Source organism: Wyeomyia smithii, chromosome 1 (genome assembly GCF_029784165.1).
Source record: "Wyeomyia smithii strain HCP4-BCI-WySm-NY-G18 chromosome 1, ASM2978416v1, whole genome shotgun sequence".
Lineage (NCBI taxonomy): Eukaryota > Metazoa > Arthropoda > Insecta > Diptera > Culicidae > Wyeomyia > Wyeomyia smithii.
Window position 1 is genome coordinate 14,326,760 of NC_073694.1, and position 22,906 is coordinate 14,349,665.

Genomic DNA, 22,906 nt, shown 5'->3' on the forward strand with positions numbered 1-22,906 from the left:
CTTTAAAACGTCCGCTGACGGTTTCGCGTGTTTCACAATCCAGGCGAACATTAGCCGGGGCAGGTTTCTCGAACACACGAAAGCGAAGCCAATCATTGAATAAAACGAGAACGGAACGATACTCACCTGTAATATGCCGATGAGCAGCGTCGTGTAGAACAGCCGCGTCAACCGCATCCTCAGCCGCTTGTGTGAGTGTGTGGACCGATGTGTCTGAAAATAATAGAAAGAAATTTCATAAATTCACTTACTTTAAAATAGTAAACATTCGAGCAACGCGACGAAAGGGACAGCAGGTATTAAACTGTTCATTATTATTTCATCTGTTTCAAGCTGTCACGAGGTAGCGAGTGTGAAAACTGTATGAGAAACTGTGTTTTGGTCACTTTTAATCCCAGCTTCGCACGATGCCGAAAAATGCCAGAGATAGTTTCATTGTTGACTTTTTATCGCGGTGCGTTGTTTACACAAACGCAGCGCAAATTGGAGAATCATGAAAGGATGGAACGAACCATCAGCAGCGTGGAGTGTCACTTCTGTCGGCTGTGATTTTGAGCAGTGATGATTGAGTTTTGTGTCCGAGTGAAAGCTCACTCGTATTTGCTCTACTTGTAATTAACCCGAGCTGGATGGACAATGGACGCATTTCATTCCCAGGCGCTTCAACTGTTCGTGAAAATGGTGATCATGAATTACGATGTTAAACAAGTTTTATTGATACTGAAACTGCTACTATCATTAAACCCTATAGGGCTTAATAATGACAGCTTTCATAATTACATTTCGATATGATAGCTTTTACTTGTTCATTTCTATTACTTCAAGAAAATTGTGGTATCATGAAGAGAGAAGTAAAGTATGCAATTACATTACAATTACAACCGTAAAAGGTCTGGTAGAAACTTCTACTAACTGCTGTTAATTTATTTCTAAAACAAAAATTGAATAAGTCGACAAACAACACATTTTAAATAGTCAACTATTTCGTTTTTATTTTCGCGTTTAAAAGTTCACGACTACTCGATATACTTCTTATGGTGGATGCACGAATCTTATATCAACAACCTCATCAAACTGCCCTTTTCAGGGCCATCAAATAATCAGGAATGAGTTATTGGAGTTTTCTCCGTTATCACTAGAAGGATGCGTTCAATGTGCCTTAAAATTACTTTCAGAACTGAGTACTTGTTTACAACACGAAGGAGGGTCAGAAATGCGTCCTAATAATCGCAAGAGTACCGCAGGGTTCCATCCTGGGCCGGATGTTTTTTTTAGGTAGAGGGAAAGTTTGCTGCCAAACACCTGAGAGACCAACCTCAGGTAGTGTGGGATTTGACCCACTAAAAACCCTCCAGCCTCCAGCCCATAATACTCCCCGGGACGACCGCTAAGTATTGCTTCGGGGCCCGGTATGAAATGTCATATTTGACGGAGTGTTGAAGCTAAAGTTCCCTGTATGGGTTTTGATCGGCGGCTTCACGGACGACAAGCGCTGAAGAGTATACTGAAAGTCGTTTGAAAAAAGATCGAGTCGATGGCCACGCACTGTATGCTGGATGCACAGGTCAGAGGGCCTCCCCGGCTATTGCATCATTTTCTCGAGTTGAGTCGAATAGCTCAGTGGTGTATGACAGCAAAAACTTCTTGTCAGCGTGGTTTCGTCCATACTTGGAACCAGTGCGACTCGAAGAGCTAGATACTAACAAAATAGACCCTGATGAAGATCCCGACCAACCGGATCGAAACGTTGGCGATGACCCCATAGAGATCAGCGCTGTTTTTATTGAGACTGCTAAGCCGAAAAAAAAAATCAAGGTCAATGTCACACTCGAGTTCCCGTATGATAGATACTCACAGTTATCGTGTTAACTAGAAGGTCCCTTTGCGTATTGTTTGGCATGATGTCTCTCAGTATTGCCATTAAGCTCAACGTGACACAAGGGGCATACGAAGACCACATGGCAGCGGGAATGGTACAATTCTGCGAGGGGTGGATGGACGCTTTAACTTATTCTGGTGCTATTCGGATGAGTTGAGAGGCATTATGAAAAAGTTAACCTCCACCTGAAACAGATTCCGTCTGGCTATGGCTGCTTCTGTATCTGTACAGGTTTGCTACTGTATCTATTCAGGTTTGGGCAAGTAAGTTGCCCATGTGGCGCGGATGCGGGGGGCACTACTAAGCATGTCTTCTTTGTATGCCCCCATTTTGTGTCTACACGAGCCTCTACACTACTCCAGACAAACTGGAGCGCAGTCTGTGCAATTGCCTCTTAGGTTGTCCTAGAGCTACATCATTTGTGACTGGTCAATCACCATTATACCAATAGTAGCAAACTGCCCGTCTCCAGGCAGTTAGCTACGACGAATTTGAATGAAGAGTGTGCATCAATCAACCGTTGTTTCTGGAACATAAGGACTGAAGACTCGTGGGGTTTTAGGGGGTTGAGGCACGCCGAGCAGGAACCTAGGGGAGTGCCCCAACTACCTCAACACAACTTCCTAACCCCATCTTCATACTCTGAACGCTGTTCTCAGGTGTCTATGAGAAAAAGACATCTGGTTCTGAAAATAGCCATATTGGTTAGTATTGAACCATTTCAGGTTGTTTTCTAGAAAACAAAAATCGCCATCTTAGCTTTCAAAATGGCGTCCGAAGCTGATTTCTGACTTTCAAGCATCATCCTGGTTTCGAAAACACTCCTTTTCTATTTTTAGACTGTTTTCCGGTTTTCTAGACATTATTCTGTTTCTGAAAAAAAAAACCATCCTGGGTAGTGCTTGGACATTCTAGACTATTTTTCAGAAACGTCGGTTTCCGGCTTCGGCTTCTACAGTTGAATACACCATAGAAGAAAAGACAAAAATATCAATAAAACCAACTGCGTAAAAGAATGTTCTGTTTGTATACAAGATTATAATACATCGATTTTTGTAAACTTTTTGGGAACGCCTGTGATTGAAAATAAGTTTGAAAACTCAGATTAGCATGTCGCCAATAATCAGGAGTATGTAAGATATTCTAGCAATATTTATCGATATTCCTTCAAAAAAATGCTTTGAGCTTTTGGGCCACTTTTTTTCGCTTTTGTCGACCGAGTGTCAGATTTCGACAAGATCGTAGTCATTGAAATGTAACGAAGACATCAATGGTCGAACGCTTCTTCCGAAAAAGAAATCTTACTAGTTGAATCGATGATTGCTTCTGATCTCCATCAAATCAACAACCTTTTGAATTGAAGCGGACATTAACTGGACTTAGCTTTTGTGAATGAAGCAAATCGATCTCGAATAGGCTGCGAAGTTTTTCCGTCAACATCCACGGCTCGAATTCCCGCATCTTTTCCATCGCATCTGGTGTTCCACAAGGTAGCGTTCTAGGTCCGCTCATGTTTATATCACTCATCAACGATCTGTGCTCTATTAAAAAATGTAATAATTTAATGTACGCTGACGAGACCTCATCTCGATTGTTACCCACTGTAGATGGATATAGATGTGAATCCATTGCATTTTTTCGCCAGATAGTTAGAAGTTGATACGCTTATTCTTTTGGAGCAAAAACCTTGAACGCGTTGCTTCTATCCGAGATTTTAGAGTCATCGTTGCTAGTAAACTTCACTACGGCTAAAGCCTTCGCAGCTCAAGGATTTATTCGGCGAGCCACCAATGATTTCAATGACATTTACGCTTTCAAAGCGCTATAATGCTCGTTGGCTCGTTTAGATTTGTCGTTTGAGGTTTCTTTTCGACAACTGCGTGATAAATTTTACTAAAAAATACTATGCTCAAATAAAAAGCCAGGCGAACGTAGCTCCCAGAAGCATAAATTAAATAAGGAAGATAATTTTCATGAGGACGGCTTATTTTGTCAAGAGGAAGGAGTCTTATCGAAAACTCGTTCATCGAGCCAAAACCGTGCCAAAATTACAATTCCCCGAAGAGAACTCTTATACTAGGTGTCATCCTTATTCCGTATATTTAGTTTTATTATAAGAGGGACTTGGCCTCCCCAGCTGGTCTCGAGGTACGATGCTCGCCTAAAAAGCCAGTTGTCGTAGGTTCGAGTCTTGACTTGGGAGAGACTGTTAGTGTCAGTAGGATCGTAGCGCTAGCCCCGCAGTTATCCTGTACACTTAACGGTTGGCTGCGAAGTCTGTGTATAGTAAACAGAAGGTCAAATTCCGAATCGGAATGTAGCACCAAGGCTTTGCTTTGCTTTGCTATAAGAGGGACTTGATTTTGTTAAGTTGAAAGTCAGTAGGGATACTATAGAATTCAGCTTGGTGGACGGGCATATGTAGTGGAGAGCCTTAGAACCCATGTTAAAATCCTTTGACAACCAAATGGCCTGATTCTACTAATTTTCTAACCCCCGGCCACCCGCTTTTTCAAGCGGACTCTGTAACCTTGCGGCTACGAAGCTCCCCTACCTTTTGTTAATTTTACACAAACTTCGCAGCCAACTGTGTACAGGACAATTGTACAGGACGATTGCGGGGCTAGTGCTACGATTCTACTGACACTAACAGTCTCTCCCGAGCCGGGGTTGAACATACGAACGACTGGCTTGTTAGACAAGCATCGTACCTCGGAACCAGTTAGTAAGTTGATAATTTATAGCAATTAGAATAGTTTAATTAAACAATATTCATTTTATAAATGGTTTGGCACGTTCTCAAACTCCTTAGTTTTGGTGATTTGGAAAGAGGAAGAACATTTTGTCGTAGAGCTACGTAGAGTTGGGGGGGCTCGGGAGCCAAGTAAAATGTCGAGGCCCCTTTCACTTGTCAAAATTTCAATTAAGGAACATGTCATACATAAATAAAAATAAAGTAAAGGTTATAGAAGTATTGTGTTCGTTTCGTCTAAATTCTAATTTTTTTTCTAAAGTGTCACTAAATTTTTTGTTGGAAGTGAAATTTTGTGGGGGGCCGAGAGCCTTGGCTTTCCTGAACCCCTCCCCCCACTTACGGATCTCGGGAAGCTCCGCTATATAGAGATGTAGTATAAAATTTAAAATTGTTCAAACGCAGATTTTGACTTCTAATTGGTTGTCTAATGTTTGCTTCCCTTAACACGATCGACAGAACATTATACCTAGTTAACCGGGAGTGCACTCTTTTGGTTGCATAAGGGCTTCTGCTCAAACCAATGCAGATACCACCGAATCAGAGAATGACCGATTTTGGGGTCGAAGTCCCTTTAAAGACATCAATCAATAAATCACTCAACCCAATTATTTTATCTGGTGATTTTGCTATTTCCCAGAAGTCAACACCCTTAAATTCAGAATGGCCTTAATCGTCCACGGATGCCATATTGATTCTTTTTAGCGTCACCAAATTATTTTCAATGGGTTATTTTATTAGTGTTGGATGAAAGTTATTGCTATTGATCACTCCTGAATGCAACAATGCAAGTAATGTAACAAAAAGCTTTATGTAGTTTCAAGTCAAACTTTGCACACAACCCTTTTTTTATTTTATTCGCTTTTCCACACTTTTTTGGAATGACTGAATTATCAAACAGTTTGTGCACTGAATGTTATCGTAAACCGGGGTGACTTTGATCACTCTACCTCTTTTTTTAATTTGCGATAAAAGCCCTCGTAGAAATTGGGATTTGTCGTAATCTTCATTGATTGTGTTTAAATACGCGTACATTGCTACCATTCATGCATTTTCTCTTATTTAAAAAGTGTTCTTCATGCTGTGGCATAGTTAAAAAATACACTAACTTTCCTTTCCTAGTTTACGATCCCATAAATAATCCTGAAAATAAACAATTTTCCATTTCCCAAGTTTATGAGTCTATAACTCAAAACTTTATAACCGTCCCAAACACTTAATCCAAATATCCAGTTTCATTACGTAAACACTTTCCCACAGTCAGATTTCTTAATACCAAGCCAACATTCCAACAAACCGATTCCCACAATCGAAATCGATTGTTCTTAGTATCAATTTCCATAGACGCAATCCACATCAATTCACAGTTCGGCAATAACCTCAAGTGCACGCCAGTGCACCAAACCAAATTATAATTTCACACGATTCTTGCGGCGCTGCGTTTAATGCCGACGCGCGCACTATTCGATTATGCACCAATATTTTTCAGCTATCATTGCGATCATTTTTCGTGGTCCGCTTTGATGACTTTCTTTCAATCATCGTGGATGCACTTGTCGGCACCGATGACGCTAGCTATCTCGATCATGCAGGCGCGCTATTGCGGGCAATGCATTGATCGATGTTTTGATTGGTTACGGCATGCGTAGTCTTACGGGCTGCAGTGCGTCTTGAACTGTCCTACAGATCAGACGTTTTTTCGGTTGCTTGTGGACTGGTCTTTGACTGCCTATAGCTTCAAAGTTTGTGTTTTGTCAGTGTGTCTTTTAAAGACTACCTGAAAGTTATTTCCCATCAGTCTTTCTCAAGACTACCTGCTTTTGAATTTAACATTTGTTTTAACTTTTTTCGTATCACCTGAAATGGCTGGACGGAAAAAGAAACCTCGCATCGCTGCGGGGAGGAAAAGAGAGGCATCTCTTTCTGACACTTCGAGTGTCTGTAGTGACAATCCTTTTGATATTTTGCCTGAGCAAGAAGCTGGTGAAATGGAAGTTATTAATAATGAAACTATGCAAAATATAAAATCTTTAAAATAGGAGAAAGTTCCACCTATTGTGGTAACTATTTCTTCTGAATTTAATATATTCAAAAAGGAACTTTCAACGTTTGTCTCTGACGTTAAAGTTACCTATCAAATTGGCCGTAGAGGTGAATGCCGCTTATTAGCCGACTCAGTAAAGGGTCGTGATCGTCTTGTTCAGTATTTAACTGACAAGATGTACAAATTTTTTACATATGACACCAAGAACGCCAAGCCGTTCAAGGTTGTCTTGAAAGGTCTCATCAACGATCAAACCGTTGATGAGATCAAACTTACTTTAACAGAATTATTTGGCATAGCCCCTACCCAAGTAATTCTAATGAAACAAAAATCACGAGGCGAAAACAGTCAGAGAACTGGAATTTCCCTTGTTAATTATTTAATTCATTTTAACCGCAATGAGGTTAACAACTTAAAATTTTTTGAAAAAGCACATGCTTTGTATAATGTGCGTGTAAAGTGGGAAATTTATAGGAAGTATGGCGGAGGTGAAAAGCATATCACCCAATGCCGTACTTGCCAACGTTATGGCCATAGTTCCAAATTCTGTAACATGGACCAAAAATGTCTTAATTGTGGAGACTCTTCTCACAAAAAGGACACATGTCCTGTGAAAGAGAGTAAAAATTTTCGCTGTGCGAATTGTAACGGCAACCATATGTCAAATTTTTATCAATGCCCAGTCCGTTTAGCAATTGTTAAGGCAAGGCAAGGTAAACAAAATTCAATTTTTCAATTAAAACCAACTTCAAAACAAAATTCTCCAAGCGTACCAGTGACGCATAGTTTACCTACTCCTTTGCATACCCGTTGAACTTATGCACAGGTTACAGGTAGTTCGAACATTATACCGCCTAGTGTTGGTAGTTCGAAAATGACCGTTAGTATGGGTAAGCAAAACACGCTAGAAAATAATTGTACACCTATTACTCCAGCTAATATTGCTGCCGAAAATATTTTTTCTAATGTCAACTGCCTGGGGCCTATTACGGCAGGTAAACTTTCTTTTTTGCAACAGGCAATGTTCGATCTTATGAACGCCATGTTGCAGGCAAAATCAATGTTTGAAGCCATTCAAATAGGCACAAATTTTACTATTAAAATTGTTTCTAATTTAAAATTTAGCAATGATTTTAAATAAAACAATTAAAATATTAAATTGGAATGCTCGCTCATTGAAAGCCAATGAGAATGAGCTTTTTAATTTTTTAACAGTAAATAATGTGCATATTGCAATTATTACTGAAACATTTTTGAAACCTAACATAAAATTAAAATATGATCCCAATTACGTGGTTCATAGATATGATAGGATTCAGGGCTCCGGCGGTGGAGTTGCAATTGTTATTCATCGCCGAATCAAACATCGTGCTCTTCCCCATCTTGAGACGAAAGTTATTGAAACTTTTGGAATTGAAGTTCAAACTGAACTTGGGATTTTATTTATTGCCGCAGCATATTTACCATTTCAATGCACACGCGAGCTCAAAAATTATTTTAAAGGTGATTTACAAAAACTCACCAGAAATCGTTCGAAATTTTTCATAATCGGCGATTTTAACGCTAAACATCGTTCATGGAATAATTCTCAAAGTAATTCCAATGGCAAAATTTTATTCAATGATTGTTCTTCAGGATACTATTCTATTTTGTCTCCGAATAGTCCTACATGCTTTTCTTCTGTAAGAAACCCTTCAACAATTGATTTGGTGCTAACAGATCAAAGTCATGTATGTAGTGATTTGATCACACATGCTGACTTTGATTCTGACCATCTTCCAATAACTTTTTCTTTATCACATAAATCAGTTTTAAACCCTATGAGCTCTGTTTTTAATTATAACAAGGCTAATTGGGAAAGATACAAAACTCATATTGAGAGAAATTCCAATAATGAGCTTGATTTGCAAAACGAAGTGAATATTGATTCCGCTTTGGAAGCATTAAAATGTGCAATTGTTGATGCCAGGAATTATTCTGTTCCAAAGGCTCAAGTGAAATTTGATTCATCAATAATTGACGAAAATCTTCAACTTCTAATTCGTTTGAAAAATGTCCGCAGACGTCAATATCAACGTTCTCGTGACCCTGTTTTTAAAACTATTTATAAAGATTTACAGAAAGAGATTAAACATAGATTTACTCTTCTGAGAAATCAAAATTTTGAGACTAAAGTTGAAAAATTGAAACCATATTCAAAACCATTTTGGAAGCTGTCGAAGATTCTTAAGAAACCTTCAAAGCCTATTCCAGTTTTAAAAGATGGTGAACGTTTTCTTGTATCCAATGAACAAAAGGCTCAAAGACTTGCTCAGCAGTTTGAGAGTGTTCATAACTCAAATTTGAATTTTGTGAGTCCAATTGAAAATGAAGTCACACGTCAATTTGATTTAATTTCTTCCCAGAATTTTTTACCTGCAGAAATAATTGAAACTAACTTGAATGAGATTAAATCAATTATTAAAAATTTCAAAAATATGAAAGCACCTGGTGACGATGGAATCTTTAATATACTAATCAGACATCTCCCTGAGAGCACAATGGAATTTTTAGTGAAAATTTTCAATTGCTGCTTCAAAATTGCATATTTTCCCAAATTATGGAAAAATGCAAAAATTACTCCCATTTTAAAACCGGATAAGAACCCAGCTGAAGTTTCAAGTTATCGACCAATCAGTTTGCTTTCTTCAATAAGTAAACTGTTTGAGAGAATTATTCTTAACAGAATGATGTCACACATCAACGAAAATTCAATTTTTTCAAATGAACAGTTTGGATTTCGCCATGGGCATTCCACAACTCATCAATTGCTCAGAGTTACTAATATGATACGAGCTAACAAATCTGAAGGTTATTCCACTGGAGCTGCTCTTTTAGACATAGAAAAAGCATTCGACAGTGTTTGGCATAAAGGTTTGATTGCGAAATTGCAAACTTTTAATTTTCCAATTTTCCTAATCAAAATTTTAAAAAATTATCTTACTGATCGAACTCTGCAGGTTGTCTATCAGAATTCAAAATCTGATAGATTTCCTGTCAGAGCAGGTGTACCTCAAGGTTCAGTCTTGGGTCCAGTCCTGTACAACATATTCACTTCAGATCTTCTTGATTTGCCTCCAGGATGCACAAAGTCATTGTTCTGCGATGACACAAGCATTTCCGTAAAAGGAAAAAGTCTTCGTGTCATATGCAGTCGATTGCAGAAAAGTTTAGATATTTTTTCTTCCTACTTGCAAAAGTGGAAAATTTCTCCCAATGCTTCTAAAACTCAAATGATAATTTTTCCGCATAAGCCTAGGGCTTCTTTCCTCAAGCCAAACAATAATCACGTTGTCAAGATGAATGGGGTTATTTTAAGTTGGTCCGACAATGTTAAGTACTTGGGACTAATTTATGATAAAAAACTTATTTTCAAAGAGCACATTGAGAGTATACAAGCCAAGTGCATCAAATATACGAGATGTTTATATCCTCTCATTAACAGGAATTCTAAACTTTGTTTAAAGAACAAACTTTTGATTTACAAACAAATTTTTAGACCAGCAATGCTTTATGCTGTACCGATCTGGTCAAGTTGCTGTTCAACAAGGATGAAAACGCTCCAAAGGAGTCAGAATAAAATTCTGAAAATGATTTTGAAGCGTCCTCCTTGGTTTGGTACACTCGAATTACATAGACTTACTGGTGTTGAACCATTAGAAGCTATGTCAAATAAAATTATTAACAATTTTCGACAAAAATCGTTGCAATCCTCAATTGCTACGATAAGCTCTCTTTATAGCCAATAAGTTAGCAATTAAGTTAGTTGTAAGTTTACTCCCCCTTTTCTGACAAGTAGGTTTAAATCCCTACAAATGATAAGTCCTAATTGCGAAAGCAAACAAATCCTAACAATTAAAATTACAAATTTCTAACAGTGTTGAGAAATCACCATTTGTGATTGGACACACATACTCATTATTTACTAATATTTATCATAAATACTTAAGCTACTAACAAATCCCCCCTTAAAAAAAAAAAAAAATAGTCTTACGGGCTGCGTATGCTTGCTTTTAATGTATGCATGTTCAGGCTCCTCCCTATATTGTATTATAGACTTAAGCAGGGCCTAGGCTTAAGTCAAGACGAAAAATACAAATCACTCTCATCATGACCGCAGAAGGAACATGTTTCATTTAATGCTTCACGATGAGTTCGTTTATATTCTAATGTTTCATAATGTATAAACGCTATTATTCTAATGTTTCAATGCTCATCATGACCGCAGAAGGAACATGTTTCATTTAATGCTTCACGATGAGTTCGTTTATATTCTAATGTTTCATAATGTATAAACGCTATTATTCTAATGTTTCAATGCTAAAACGTGAACTAAAAATAAACAACAAGCTGCGATACGTTAATTTTTTTTAGTTTTGTCCCCAGGTTGGGTTTTAAGAAAAGAAAATATTAATACAACTATTGCATTTTTTCCTCAAAGGCAAAGTTGAGTCCCAATAATCTCAACAGTGTATCACATGTTTTCTTCTTAACTACAATCCAAAACGTCACGCAACATGCAACTTTCAACTATTGGATTAGCCATATTGGATGGACTATTTTTCGGTGATTTGAAACCCCTTTCCCTTTCGTTAGTTCATATACCTATATTCTAAAAATTTAAAATGAATCTTAGTCATTCGCCGAAATAAACTGTTCACGTGGAATGTGAATGGCCTCCAGAACAAACTTTTGATTTACAAACAAATTTTTAGACCAGCAATGCTTTATGCTGTACCGATCTGGTCAAGTTGCTGTTCAACAAGGATGAAAACGCTCCAAAGGAGTCAGAATAAAATTCTGAAAATGATTTTGAAGCGTCCTCCTTGGTTTGGTACACTCGAATTACATAGACTTACTGGTGTTGAACCATTAGAAGCTATGTCAAATAAAATTATTAACAATTTTCGACAAAAATCGTTGCAATCCTCAATAGCTACGATAAGCTCTCTCTATAGCCAATAAGTTAGCAATTAAGTTAGTTGTAAGTTTACTCCCCCTTTTCTGACAAGTAGGTTTAAGTCCCTACAAATGATAAGTCCTAATTGCGAAAGCAAACAAATCCTAACAATTAAAATTACAAATTTCTAACAGTGTTGAGAAGTCACCATTTGTGATTGGACACACATACTCATTATTTACTAATATTTATCATAAATACTTAAGCTACTAACAAATCCCCCCTTAAAAAAAAAAAAAAAAATAGTCTTACGGGCTGCGTATGCTTGCTTTTAATGTATGCATGTTCAGGCTCCTCCCTGAATTGTATTATAGACTTAAGCAGGGCCTAGGCTTAAGTCAAGACGAAAAATACAAATCACTCTCATCATGACCGCAGAAGGAACATGTTTCATTTAATGCTTCACGATGAGTTCGTTTATATTCTAATGTTTCATAATGTATAAACGCTATTATTCTAATGTTTCAATGCTAAAACGTGAACTAAAAATAAACAACAAGCTGCGATACGTTAATTTTTTTTAGTTTTGTCCCCAGGTTGGGTTTTAAGAAAAGAAAATATTAATACAACTATTGCATTTTTTCCTCAAAGGCAAAGTTGAGTCCCAATAATCTCAACAGTGTATCACATGTTTTCTTCTTAACTACAATCCAAAACGTCACGCAACATGCAACTTTCAACTATTGGATTAGCCATATTGGATGGACTATTTTTCGGTGATTTGAAACCCCTTTCCCTTTCGTTAGTTCATATACCTATATTCTAAAAATTTAAAATGAATCTTAGTCATACGCCGAAATAAACTGTTCACGTGGAATGTGAATGGCCTCCAAATCACTTCTCATATTTATAAACTTATTTAGGTCGTTTTAGACTGTTCAAATTTGCCAAGCAGCAAAGTTTCACTCCGAATTCATCGAAACAATGAAGTGATCAAAGTCACCCTGGAATGATGATTGATGTAAAAATTTCAGAGCATATTTAAAAACAACAGAATTGTTGCTTAATTTTTGAAGTAGTAACTGGATCATCTTGCTCAATGCATGCCAGTACTCATTTTAGAAATATCAAACAATTTTGTATTCAGCATATTCTTAACATATTTAAGATATATTCAAAAAAGTGATCAAGTCACATTGCTCATAGTTAGAAATTTGAAAACAAAAAACAAATGAGCGTAAGGAAAATAGTAGCAATACTCTGCTAAACTGAAAACAATGCGAACAAAAATCTTGAATAAAGTTTTTATTCAATATTTTTTTTAATAAAGCATTCAAAATCTAAGCATATGTTCAATTTTGAGATGTGTAAAAATGTTATTATATTACAGAGCTAAGTATCCGAAACAGTACATCGCAATAGAACAAAAATTGGCAGCAATTGATAAAAATAAGTCGAAAATAAATAAAAAAATCCAACAATCAGAAAAAAAATGTCGAGAAAGGATTAAGAATAAAGCAAAATCAATAAGAATTGGGTTAAAAATGAATGTAAAATGAGTCAAAAAAAAAGGCGAAAACTGGATCAAAAATAAGTAAAAACAGATAAAAACTTCCAAAAATTTTCAACTCTGTCAAAATGCTTAAAAAAGGTTGAATATGCTTAGAAATTCGCAGAAAACGAGTCGAAAATAAACATAAAATCAAAAATATTCAAAACAAATTCTAATTAGGTAAAAATTGACAATTTATTGACCAGTTTCGATTCAGTTTCAACCTATTTAGATTGGCGATCTGTTTACAGAAATCAGAAGTTATAAAAAAGTTGCACCTAGTGTTGTTCCTAGTAGGTTTAACATCAAAAATTCTTTCAAAATGAATAGAGTGAAAATTTGTCAGCAATGAATCAAAAAGTAATATAAAACAGGAAAAAATACGTAAAAATTGATCAAATCGAAGTTAACAATGATTTCAACTGTTTTTTTTTTCAATTGGTTAGTAATATGTTACTAGAAATTGGGTTATAAATAAATGAAAAAGTTGAATCTTAAATTGAGCCACAAAAAGTTCAAAGTGGGTAAAAATCGGATGAATAACGAGTGGGGAATGGGTTAAAAACGAATAAAAATTTGAGCCACAAATATATCCAAACAGGTACAAAATCAAACGGGAATTATGAAAAAAATGCATCAAAAATAAGCCTAGAATAATTGAAAAATGAGTAAGAATATATGTCAAAATTGAAGAAAAATAAATTAACAATGAATCCAAATCGGATGAAAAATATGCTAAAAAACGTTTCAAATTGAATTCAAAATAGACTTAAGTTTTTAGATGAAATTCCAAAATCCAAAATCAATCCGAATTGGGTTGTAAATGAATCAACATTATTCAATGATTAGGTAAAAAAAGTTTGAAAAGGGTTGCAATTGAATAAATAAGTTGAACAAAAAAGCAGATTTGATTTGATTTGATTTGATCCACAACCAACTATGTCAAAACAGGTTCACAGGTTAAAAATATACATAGAACAAGTCAAAATATATGTCCAAATTGGTTTGAAATAAGTTAACATCGTAAACGATCAACATTTGTTCAACCGGGCGCTGAAAAACGATTAGAAATTAATAAAAAATAAATTAAAAACTATGCGAATTGGGTTAAAAATGAATTGAAAACGGTCTAAAAATGAATCAAATTTAGTCAAGGAGGGTCAAAATGGACAAGAATCGGGCACAAATTGAGTGAAACTGGATCAAAAATAAGTTGAAAATTGATGAAAAGGTTGATTCAATGGTATGTATACGGATATTGGTTCCAATTCGAACAAACATGATTATAAATAGAATAAATTGATCGAAAATTTATTCATGTACAGTGGAATTCCGATATTATCACGATCAAAAAATGCTTTCCGGTAAATCTAGCGAAACTTTGGATTCGAGGAAATAATGGAAGTTAGTATTTTTTGTTGCATAGAAGTGGAATCTAACGAAAAATCGTTTTTTTCTATCATTTCACCAAGTTCACAGATTCGTTGGATTCACGGGAGGGTGTTTTTTTATCGTGTTTACCGTGATAAAATCTAAATTCCACTGTATATCTATTTTTATAAATAAATTAAAAAGTCAAACATTAGTCAAAAACAAGCCGAAAAAAAGACAAAAACTGTTGAAGAGATCGAAAACAGTTCTAGAATCCATAATAAAGCACTTGAAAAAAAAAACCTAAATTAATTCACCTAGCGGTCAGACTCAGCCTTTCTCATTCAAACTTATTATATGTAAAAATAGATTTACATGAATGCTTAAATCCAATAAAGGTATATTCACTCTTTGGATTCTTAAATATTAAAGTTGTTATTAAAGTATAAAATATGATATTGACGTAATTTTTTTTTTTCTTCACAAAGAAATTTGACGTAATGTTAGTGCTTAAGAAATAGCGAAATAAAAGAAATGACTATAACATTTGAACAATTTAATCACGAGCGATGCGGGAACGTTTAGATAGTACAATACCGCATTTAAATCATGTTGAGGCCATAGATATTGATCAAAGCAAAGTTTGTTACTTGTAAGTTTGAGAGATGACTCGTTTGTATGACACTAGTTATGTTCAAATAAGTCGTGTAATACTTGAGATAATAGACTTTCATTGTTTTACCAATTAAAACATAACGGTTGCTTAAGTTTTATTACAATCAAATGAAAAGGTAACGTATAGGGCAGCCAAACTTTGAAACCACGTGTTCAAACATAATTCATCAGCTAACCCTTAACTAGCACGTTCATCTGATATCAATATTGTTCAAATCGGTTGTGTAGTTTCTAAGATAATGAAGTTTCGTGATTTTCACATTTCGATACATTATAGACGAAGTTACAGTCCGATTACAGCAAAATTCAATAGGGTGTTATGAGGCAGCTAGACCTTTCATTTGATACTTATTCTGTGGAAATCGGTTCAACCATCTCTGAGAAAAGTGAGTGAGTCCAAGTAGTCTTCGGAATATGTTTCTTTTCATAGCTGGACTTCACATTTTTGAACATAACAGGCAAAGTAATAATTCGTTTGAAAAAAAAAATCAACAGGGTCTTATGGGGCAACAAGACCTTCCATATGACACTAATTTTATGAAAATCGGTACAGCCATCTCTGAGAAACATGAGTAAGATTAAATAGTCTCCAGAACATGTTTCTTTCCATAACTTCTGAACTACATGTTCAATCTTTATAAAATTCAAAAGTTAAGGGTTTTTTAGGTAGCCCGTTTATTTGAAGCCAATTTTGTTAGAATCGGTTGTGTAGTTTCTGAGATATTGATGTTTCGTGATTTTTACATTTTGATACATAACCTCTTAACTAGAAATCAGATTACAATAAAATTCAATAGGGTCTTATAGGGCAACTAGACCTTTCATTTGCAAATAATTTCACTGCAGCAACCTAAGCGGCAAATAGATCCTTCAGTTGACACCAAGATAGAAAGTATCGGTCAGACCATCTCTGAGATAAGTGAGTGCGAAAAAAAGGTGCACACACGTACACACCCACGCACAAACATATACACCAATACATGCATATATGCAAAAAATGCTCGATTCGTCGAGTCGAGGAGTATATGGCATTCGGCCATTTGGATCACTTTTCTACCCTTTAATTAGCCAGTGATCGTTAGGAGAAAGTCAATATATTTACTTTCATTATGTAAATTCCCCTTTTTTTTAACAACGGACAAAGTTACAATCCGAGTGCAGTGAAATTCAATAGCAACCTATGTGGCAACTAGACCTTTCATTTGAAACTAATTTTGTGAAAATCGGTTGAGGCATCTCTGAGAAAAATGATTGAGTTTAAACAACCTCAGGATAACTATTCTTTATATAACTTTTGAACCATATGTTCAATCATAACGAAATTTAAAAGTTAAGAGCTCTGGAGACAGCCCGATCATTTGAAACCAGTTTTATTGAAATCGGTTGTAAGGTTTTTGAAATATTGATGTTTCGTGATTTTTACATTTTGATACATAACCTCTAAATTGAAAATCCGATTACAATGAAATTCAATAGCAACCTATGGCGCAACTAGACCTTTCATTTGCAATTAATTTTACGAAAATCGCCATCTCTGAGAAAAGTGAGCGAGAAAAAAAAGGTGCACAGACACACACACACACACACACACACACACACACACATACACACATACATACATACATACAGAAAATGCTCAGTTCGTCGAAAGAAGTCGAGTGGTATATGACATTCGGCCATTGGAACCACTTTTATACCTTCGGTTTTGCCAGTGATTGCTATACCTTTCTAGGAGAAAGGCAAAAATGAATCAAAATGGATCAAAAACGTATCAAAATTCACTTTTACTTAAAGCTTTGTTCATAGCCTAAGCACTCAAGACAGCTTTCAGTAGAAGCCGAAACACGTATATTCGTTTGTAGCTATGTAAAGTCGTAGAGTTTCAAGTGAATAAATGAAAAGCACTCGTGAACCGTGTTTGATTCTACCAAGATGCTCTCAAAATAGTCAATAAACAATAGTGTCGAATTTCTGAAATAAATAAAGAAACATAAACTATAAATGGGACAAGATGAGTGAGAAATTTGTCAAAAATGAATCCACAATGATTTCAAAATGGGTTACCAAATGTGAACAAAAAATAGATGTAAATAGATACAGGTCTGGATCTACGTCGAAAATGGATCTAAAACAATATAAAAAAATGGTCAAAAATGATTCAACTGACACAAAAGTTAATTAGTATGAATTGAAAGTTGATCCAAAAATGGATCAAATCTAAACAAAAACGACATTTTCAAATTTTTCACATCATTTATGCCTTTGTATTATTTTGAAAGTATAGTGTCAAATGACCCCAACTATTAGTCCTTGAAATGAAATCATTTGACACAGCCAACATCTTCGGGAACAAAGCAGAAAAAGTCACACCAAACTGGGGCAATCCAACATTCGGAAACCGAAACCGTGTCGACCAGTTAGCAGTTAATTATCAACTTTCAATCGTCCATCTGGCACCAGCAGCACCACCGGCACACGAAAATCGAAATCAATTCAACATCCAAAGGAATTTCCGTCAACCTTTTTCCCCTCGAAATAAAACAGCAAGCAATATGCAGCTCTGCAATATGCATGCCAACTTCACACTAATTGGCCCATTAGACGCTACCTGATCGATTTTTCCCAGCGGTCGGTCGATCGGTCCCCCGGTATGGGCTCGAGTCGATACACTCCAACTTGCTGCTCCGTTTGGGTCTAATTTGCCAACCGTTCCGTCCGAATCTGATCCATTATTCATCCGATGCGCGTGGGTCAATTTGTAGTGTTGCCATTTCAAGCTCGAGTTCGTCGCTACCGATGCTCGGGGGCAGCGGCGCCACCACTGACACCGACCAGGGCAGGCTTTTGTGCTCCCGTGCTTTGAGACTGGGACATGCAAATCACTTTCTTGCGGTTGCAACCAAACAGTTGCATCCCTCATGGGCCCCCTGCTTCTTCGTCCGGATATGAATGGCGCGATTGCACTTGCGCGAGTTGCTGTTTTTATTTTCTTCTTCTTCTTTATGTTGTGCCCAGCAAGGCCGGAAGGTGGGCAGCCGGGACACCGGCGGCGCATTGCGCCGTCGTGGCTATGATAAATTGCAAATGATCTCGTCGATCTCGTTGAATATGAAAAATGATGTGCATTTATGTCAGCGAGCGCGGGCAATGAATAATAATGGAGGAAGAAATTATGTTCATGCCTCGGTTGAACGTTTTTGCATTTTTTATTCCGTTCCAAGAAAAGTATAGCAATCACTGAGAGAACCGAAATTCTAAATAAGACGAATTTATTAAATCATTCGCTCTTCACTTCAATTAGATTCATTTATGACTTTGGTTTGACTTCTCGACCCTTTTTCGGTTCAGTGTTCGCTTATTCTGAATATTCCTTGACCTCTTTTGGATCATTTTATATTCATTTTTACTTTTATTTTTGACTCATTTTTGACCAGATTTCTACTCATACTTAACTATTTTTTCATCTTTATGAATTTTTTTATGTGTATTTATTTTCAGCTATTTTTGACCAACTATCAAACAATTTCTGAAGCCTTAGTTTCAATTGACTATTTATAATTCCTTTTTCATGTATTTTTGACTTACTTGTCCTTAATTTCGACGTCAGGTTCAAAGTCGACCTTTTTCAACTGATTTACTATTTACTTTTGACCGATTACGTCTTCGTCCCAGTTTATATTTATTTTCGATCAAGTTCTGACTTATGTTTGGCCCAATAAAAGAACCATTTTTAAATCAATTTTTTACTCAATTTCTCTGTTTTTTAACTAATTATAGCCTGTTCATTGCGCAGACAGTATGTGAAGTAGGGAGAGCGAAAAATAAGCGAACAGGAAATATGATACAGATTTAGAAAAATATACCGCATCCCGACGGGATGCACTTGCGTGTTAACTGGTAAAAGCCGTTGTTAAAAATAGAAATTTAGTTCGAATAATTATAGCCTATTTCTGCTATATTTTGATCCATTTTGGATTCATTAAAGATTTATTTTTGGCCAACTTTTCATTCGTCTTGTGCTATTTTCAAAGTTATTTGTTTTTTTTTTAGGTTTTCAACATATTTTTGGCTTGGTAAGATCACACACACTCCACACTTCATTTTCAAATTTTGACCCTGTTTGAGTTCTTTTTAGAATATTTCTTCATTTATTTTTGGTAAAATGCTCATTCATTTGTATTCTGGTTTATAGCTCATTTTCGACCCATTTTTTTCCTTCTCTTGACTATATTTTTACCTATTTTTAATAAACCGTTTACCAATTTCTGATTTATTTTTGACTCGTTTTGGATTGATTTTTCAACCATTTAAACACATTCCAGTATATGGAATTTTACTTGTTTTTATTTGGCAGGAATTTTTTTTTCAATTTCAAATATGACTTATCTAAAGCTAAAGCGTCGCAAAAGAATATCCATGAAATACGTAACGCTTGGAGGGAAGGCTACTAACTGAGCGTTGTAACCCATAGGGAAAATTTTCAGAATCCAATCAAAATAGTTATTTTTGCGCTACGTAATCAATGGATGTTTCCTTAAATTAAAAAAAAATGAATTAAGAAAAACTAAAAAATTCAAGATAAATAAACAAAAAGAAATTATTAAATTAAACTATTGACTGTCATTTTATTTAAAATAACTCCAAAGTATAATTTTCTGCAAGAAATGTGTTTTCTTATTATAAGAGGGTTAGTCAAAACTAAAACTCTTCTCATTTATTCGAAAGCAACGAAACATTTTAGCGAAATAAACAAAAAAAATCTGATTAGATTTTCTGTATACAAAATTCAGTTAAAAACAATTTGAAAAATGGAGACTCCGTATATTTATATATGGACTCATTTTCAACTCATTTCTTGACCCAACTCATACCATTTCGACTCTTTTTTGGCAAAAGTTCGACGCACTCTTGATTCAATTTCGACTTCCATTTTTTTTTTGGTGATCCGTCATGTATTCTTTTCAAAGCTTTATTTATCTTGTTCCATTCTTTAAATTAGTTTTAACCTCAATCTATTTTTTCTTGTTTCAGCCACTTGGAATCTGTGAACACATTTTATAAAAACTTTAAGAATTATTACGAAAGTTTTGGTAGCATCAACACTTCACTTCACTTCCACTTTTCACCAAAGTTTATTAAGTTTGAATAAGTGGGAAAAATGAAGTGCATTCTGATCCACTTTTGACCAGTTATGATACATTTCTGATCAATTCTAAATCTTTGGATCTTTTTAACCATTTTGCGCTATTTTTGTTTTATTTTTGATTCTCTGTTATCAATTTTTTATTAACTTTAGTTTTATTTTATACCTATTTCCACCTTTTTCATTTTTTTTTTTTTTTTTTTAAGGGGGGATTTGTTAGTAGCTTAAGTATTTATGATAAATATTAGTAAATAATGAGTATGTGTGTCCAATCACAAATGGTGACTTCTCAACACTGTTAGAAATTTGTAATTTTAATTGTTAGGATTTGTTTGCTTTCGCAATTAGGACTTATCATTCGTAGGGATTTAAACCTACTTGTCAGAAAAGGGGAAGTAAACTTACAACTAACTTAATTGCTAACTTATTGGCTATAAAGAGAGCTTATCGTAGCAATTGAGGATTGCAACGATTTTTGTCGAAAATTGTTAATAATTTTATTTGACATAGCTTCTAATGGTTCAACACCAGTAAGTCTATGTAATTCGAGTGAACCAAACCAAGGAGGACGCTTCAAAATCATTTTCAGAATTTTATTCTGAATCCTTTGGAGCGTTTTCTTCCTTGTTGAACAGCAACTTGACCAGATCGGTACAGCATAAAGCATTGCTGGTCTAAAAATTTGTTTGTAAATCAAAAGTTTGTTCTTTAAACAAAGTTTAGAATTCCTGTTAATGAGAGGATATAAACATCTCGTATATTTGATGCACTTGGCTTGTATACTCTCAATGTGCTCTTTGAAAATAAGTTTTTTATCATAAATTAGTCCCAAGTACTTAACCTTGTCGGACCAACTTAAAATAACCCCATTCATCTTGACAACGTGATTATTGTTTGGCTTAAGGAAAGAAGCCCTAGGCTTATGCGGAAAAATTATCATTTGAGTTTTAGAAGCATTGGGAGAGATTTTCCACTTTTGCAAGTAGGAAGAAAAAATATCTAAACTTTTCTGCAATCGACTGCATATGACACGAAGACTTTTTCCTTTTACGGAAATGCTTGTGTCATCGCAGAACAATGACTTTGTGCATCCTGGAGGCAAATCAGGAAGATCTGAAGTGAATATGTTGTACAGGACTGGACCCAAGACTGAACCTTGAGGTACACCTGCTCTGACAGGAAATCTATCAGATTTTGAATTCTGATAGACAACCTGCAGAGTTCGATCAGTAAGATAATTTTTTAAAATTTTGATTAGGAAAATTGGAAAATTAAAAGTTTGCAATTTCGCAATCAAACCTTTATGCCAAACACTGTCGAATGCTTTTTCTATGTCTAAAAGAGCAGCTCCAGTGGAATAACCTTCAGATTTGTTAGCTCGTATCATATTTGTAACTCTGAGCAATTGATGAGTTGTGGAATGCCCATGGCGAAATCCAAACTGTTCATTTGCAAAAATTGAATTTTCGTTGATGTGTGACATCATTCTGTTAAGAATAATTCTCTCAAACAGTTTACTTATTGAAGAAAGCAAACTGATTGGTCGATAACTTGAAACTTCAGCTGGGTTTTTATCCGGTTTTAAAATGGGAGTAATTTTTGCATTTTTCCATAATTTGGGAAAATATGCAATTTTGAAGCAGCAATTGAAAATTTTCACTAAAAATTCCATTGTGCTCTCAGGGAGATGTTTGATAAGTATATTAAAGATTCCATCGTCACCAGGTGCTTTCATATTTTTGAAATTTTTAATAATTGATTTAATCTCATTCAAGTTAGTTTCAATTATTTCTGCAGGTAAAAAATTCTGGGAAGAAATTAAATCAAATTGACGTGTGACTTCATTTTCAATTGGACTCACAAAATTCAAATTTGAGTTATGAACACTCTCAAACTGCTGAGCAAGTCTTTGAGCCTTTTGTTCGTTGGATACAAGAAAACGTTCACCATCTTTTAAAACTGGAATAGGCTTTGAAGGTTTCTTAAGAATCTTCGACAGCTTCCAAAATGGTTTTGAATATGGTTTCAATTTTTCAACTTTAGTCTCAAAATTTTGATTTCTCAGAAGAGTAAATCTATGCTTAATCTCTTTCTGTAAATCTTTATAAATAGTTTTAAAAACAGGGTCACGAGAACGTTGATATTGACGTCTGCGGACATTTTTCAAACGAATTAGAAGTTGAAGATTTTCGTCAATTATTGATGAATCAAATTTCACTTGAGCCTTTGGAACAGAATAATTCCTGGCATCAACAATTGCACATTTTAATGCTTCCAAAGCGGAATCAATATTCACTTCGTTTTGCAAATCAAGCTCATTATTGAAATTTCTCTCAATATGAGTTTTGTATCTTTCCCAATTAGCCTTGTTATAATTAAAAACAGAGCTCATAGGGTTTAAAACTGATTCATGTGATAAAGAAAAAGTTATTGGAAGATGGTCAGAATCAAAGTCAGCATGTGTGATCAAATCACTACATACATGACTTTGATCTGTTAGCACCAAATCAATTGTTGAAGGGTTTCTTAAAGAAGAAAAGCATGTGGGACT

At 35.3% G+C, this 22,906-nt stretch overlaps 1 protein-coding gene across 2 annotated transcripts in view; it reads right to left on the minus strand.

The window, feature by feature from the left end:
- LOC129720585 (uncharacterized) overlaps positions 1 to 22,906 on the minus strand; it is a 124,528-nt gene that overhangs the window by 65,575 nt on the left and 36,047 nt on the right. For both annotated transcript variants that reach the window (XM_055672075.1, XM_055672080.1), the window contains exon 2: positions 127 to 213. In XM_055672075.1, the coding sequence (XP_055528050.1) occupies positions 127 to 177 (51 nt within the window). In that variant the 5' untranslated portion in view covers positions 178 to 213. The remainder of the gene's footprint in view (positions 1 to 126; positions 214 to 22,906) is intronic.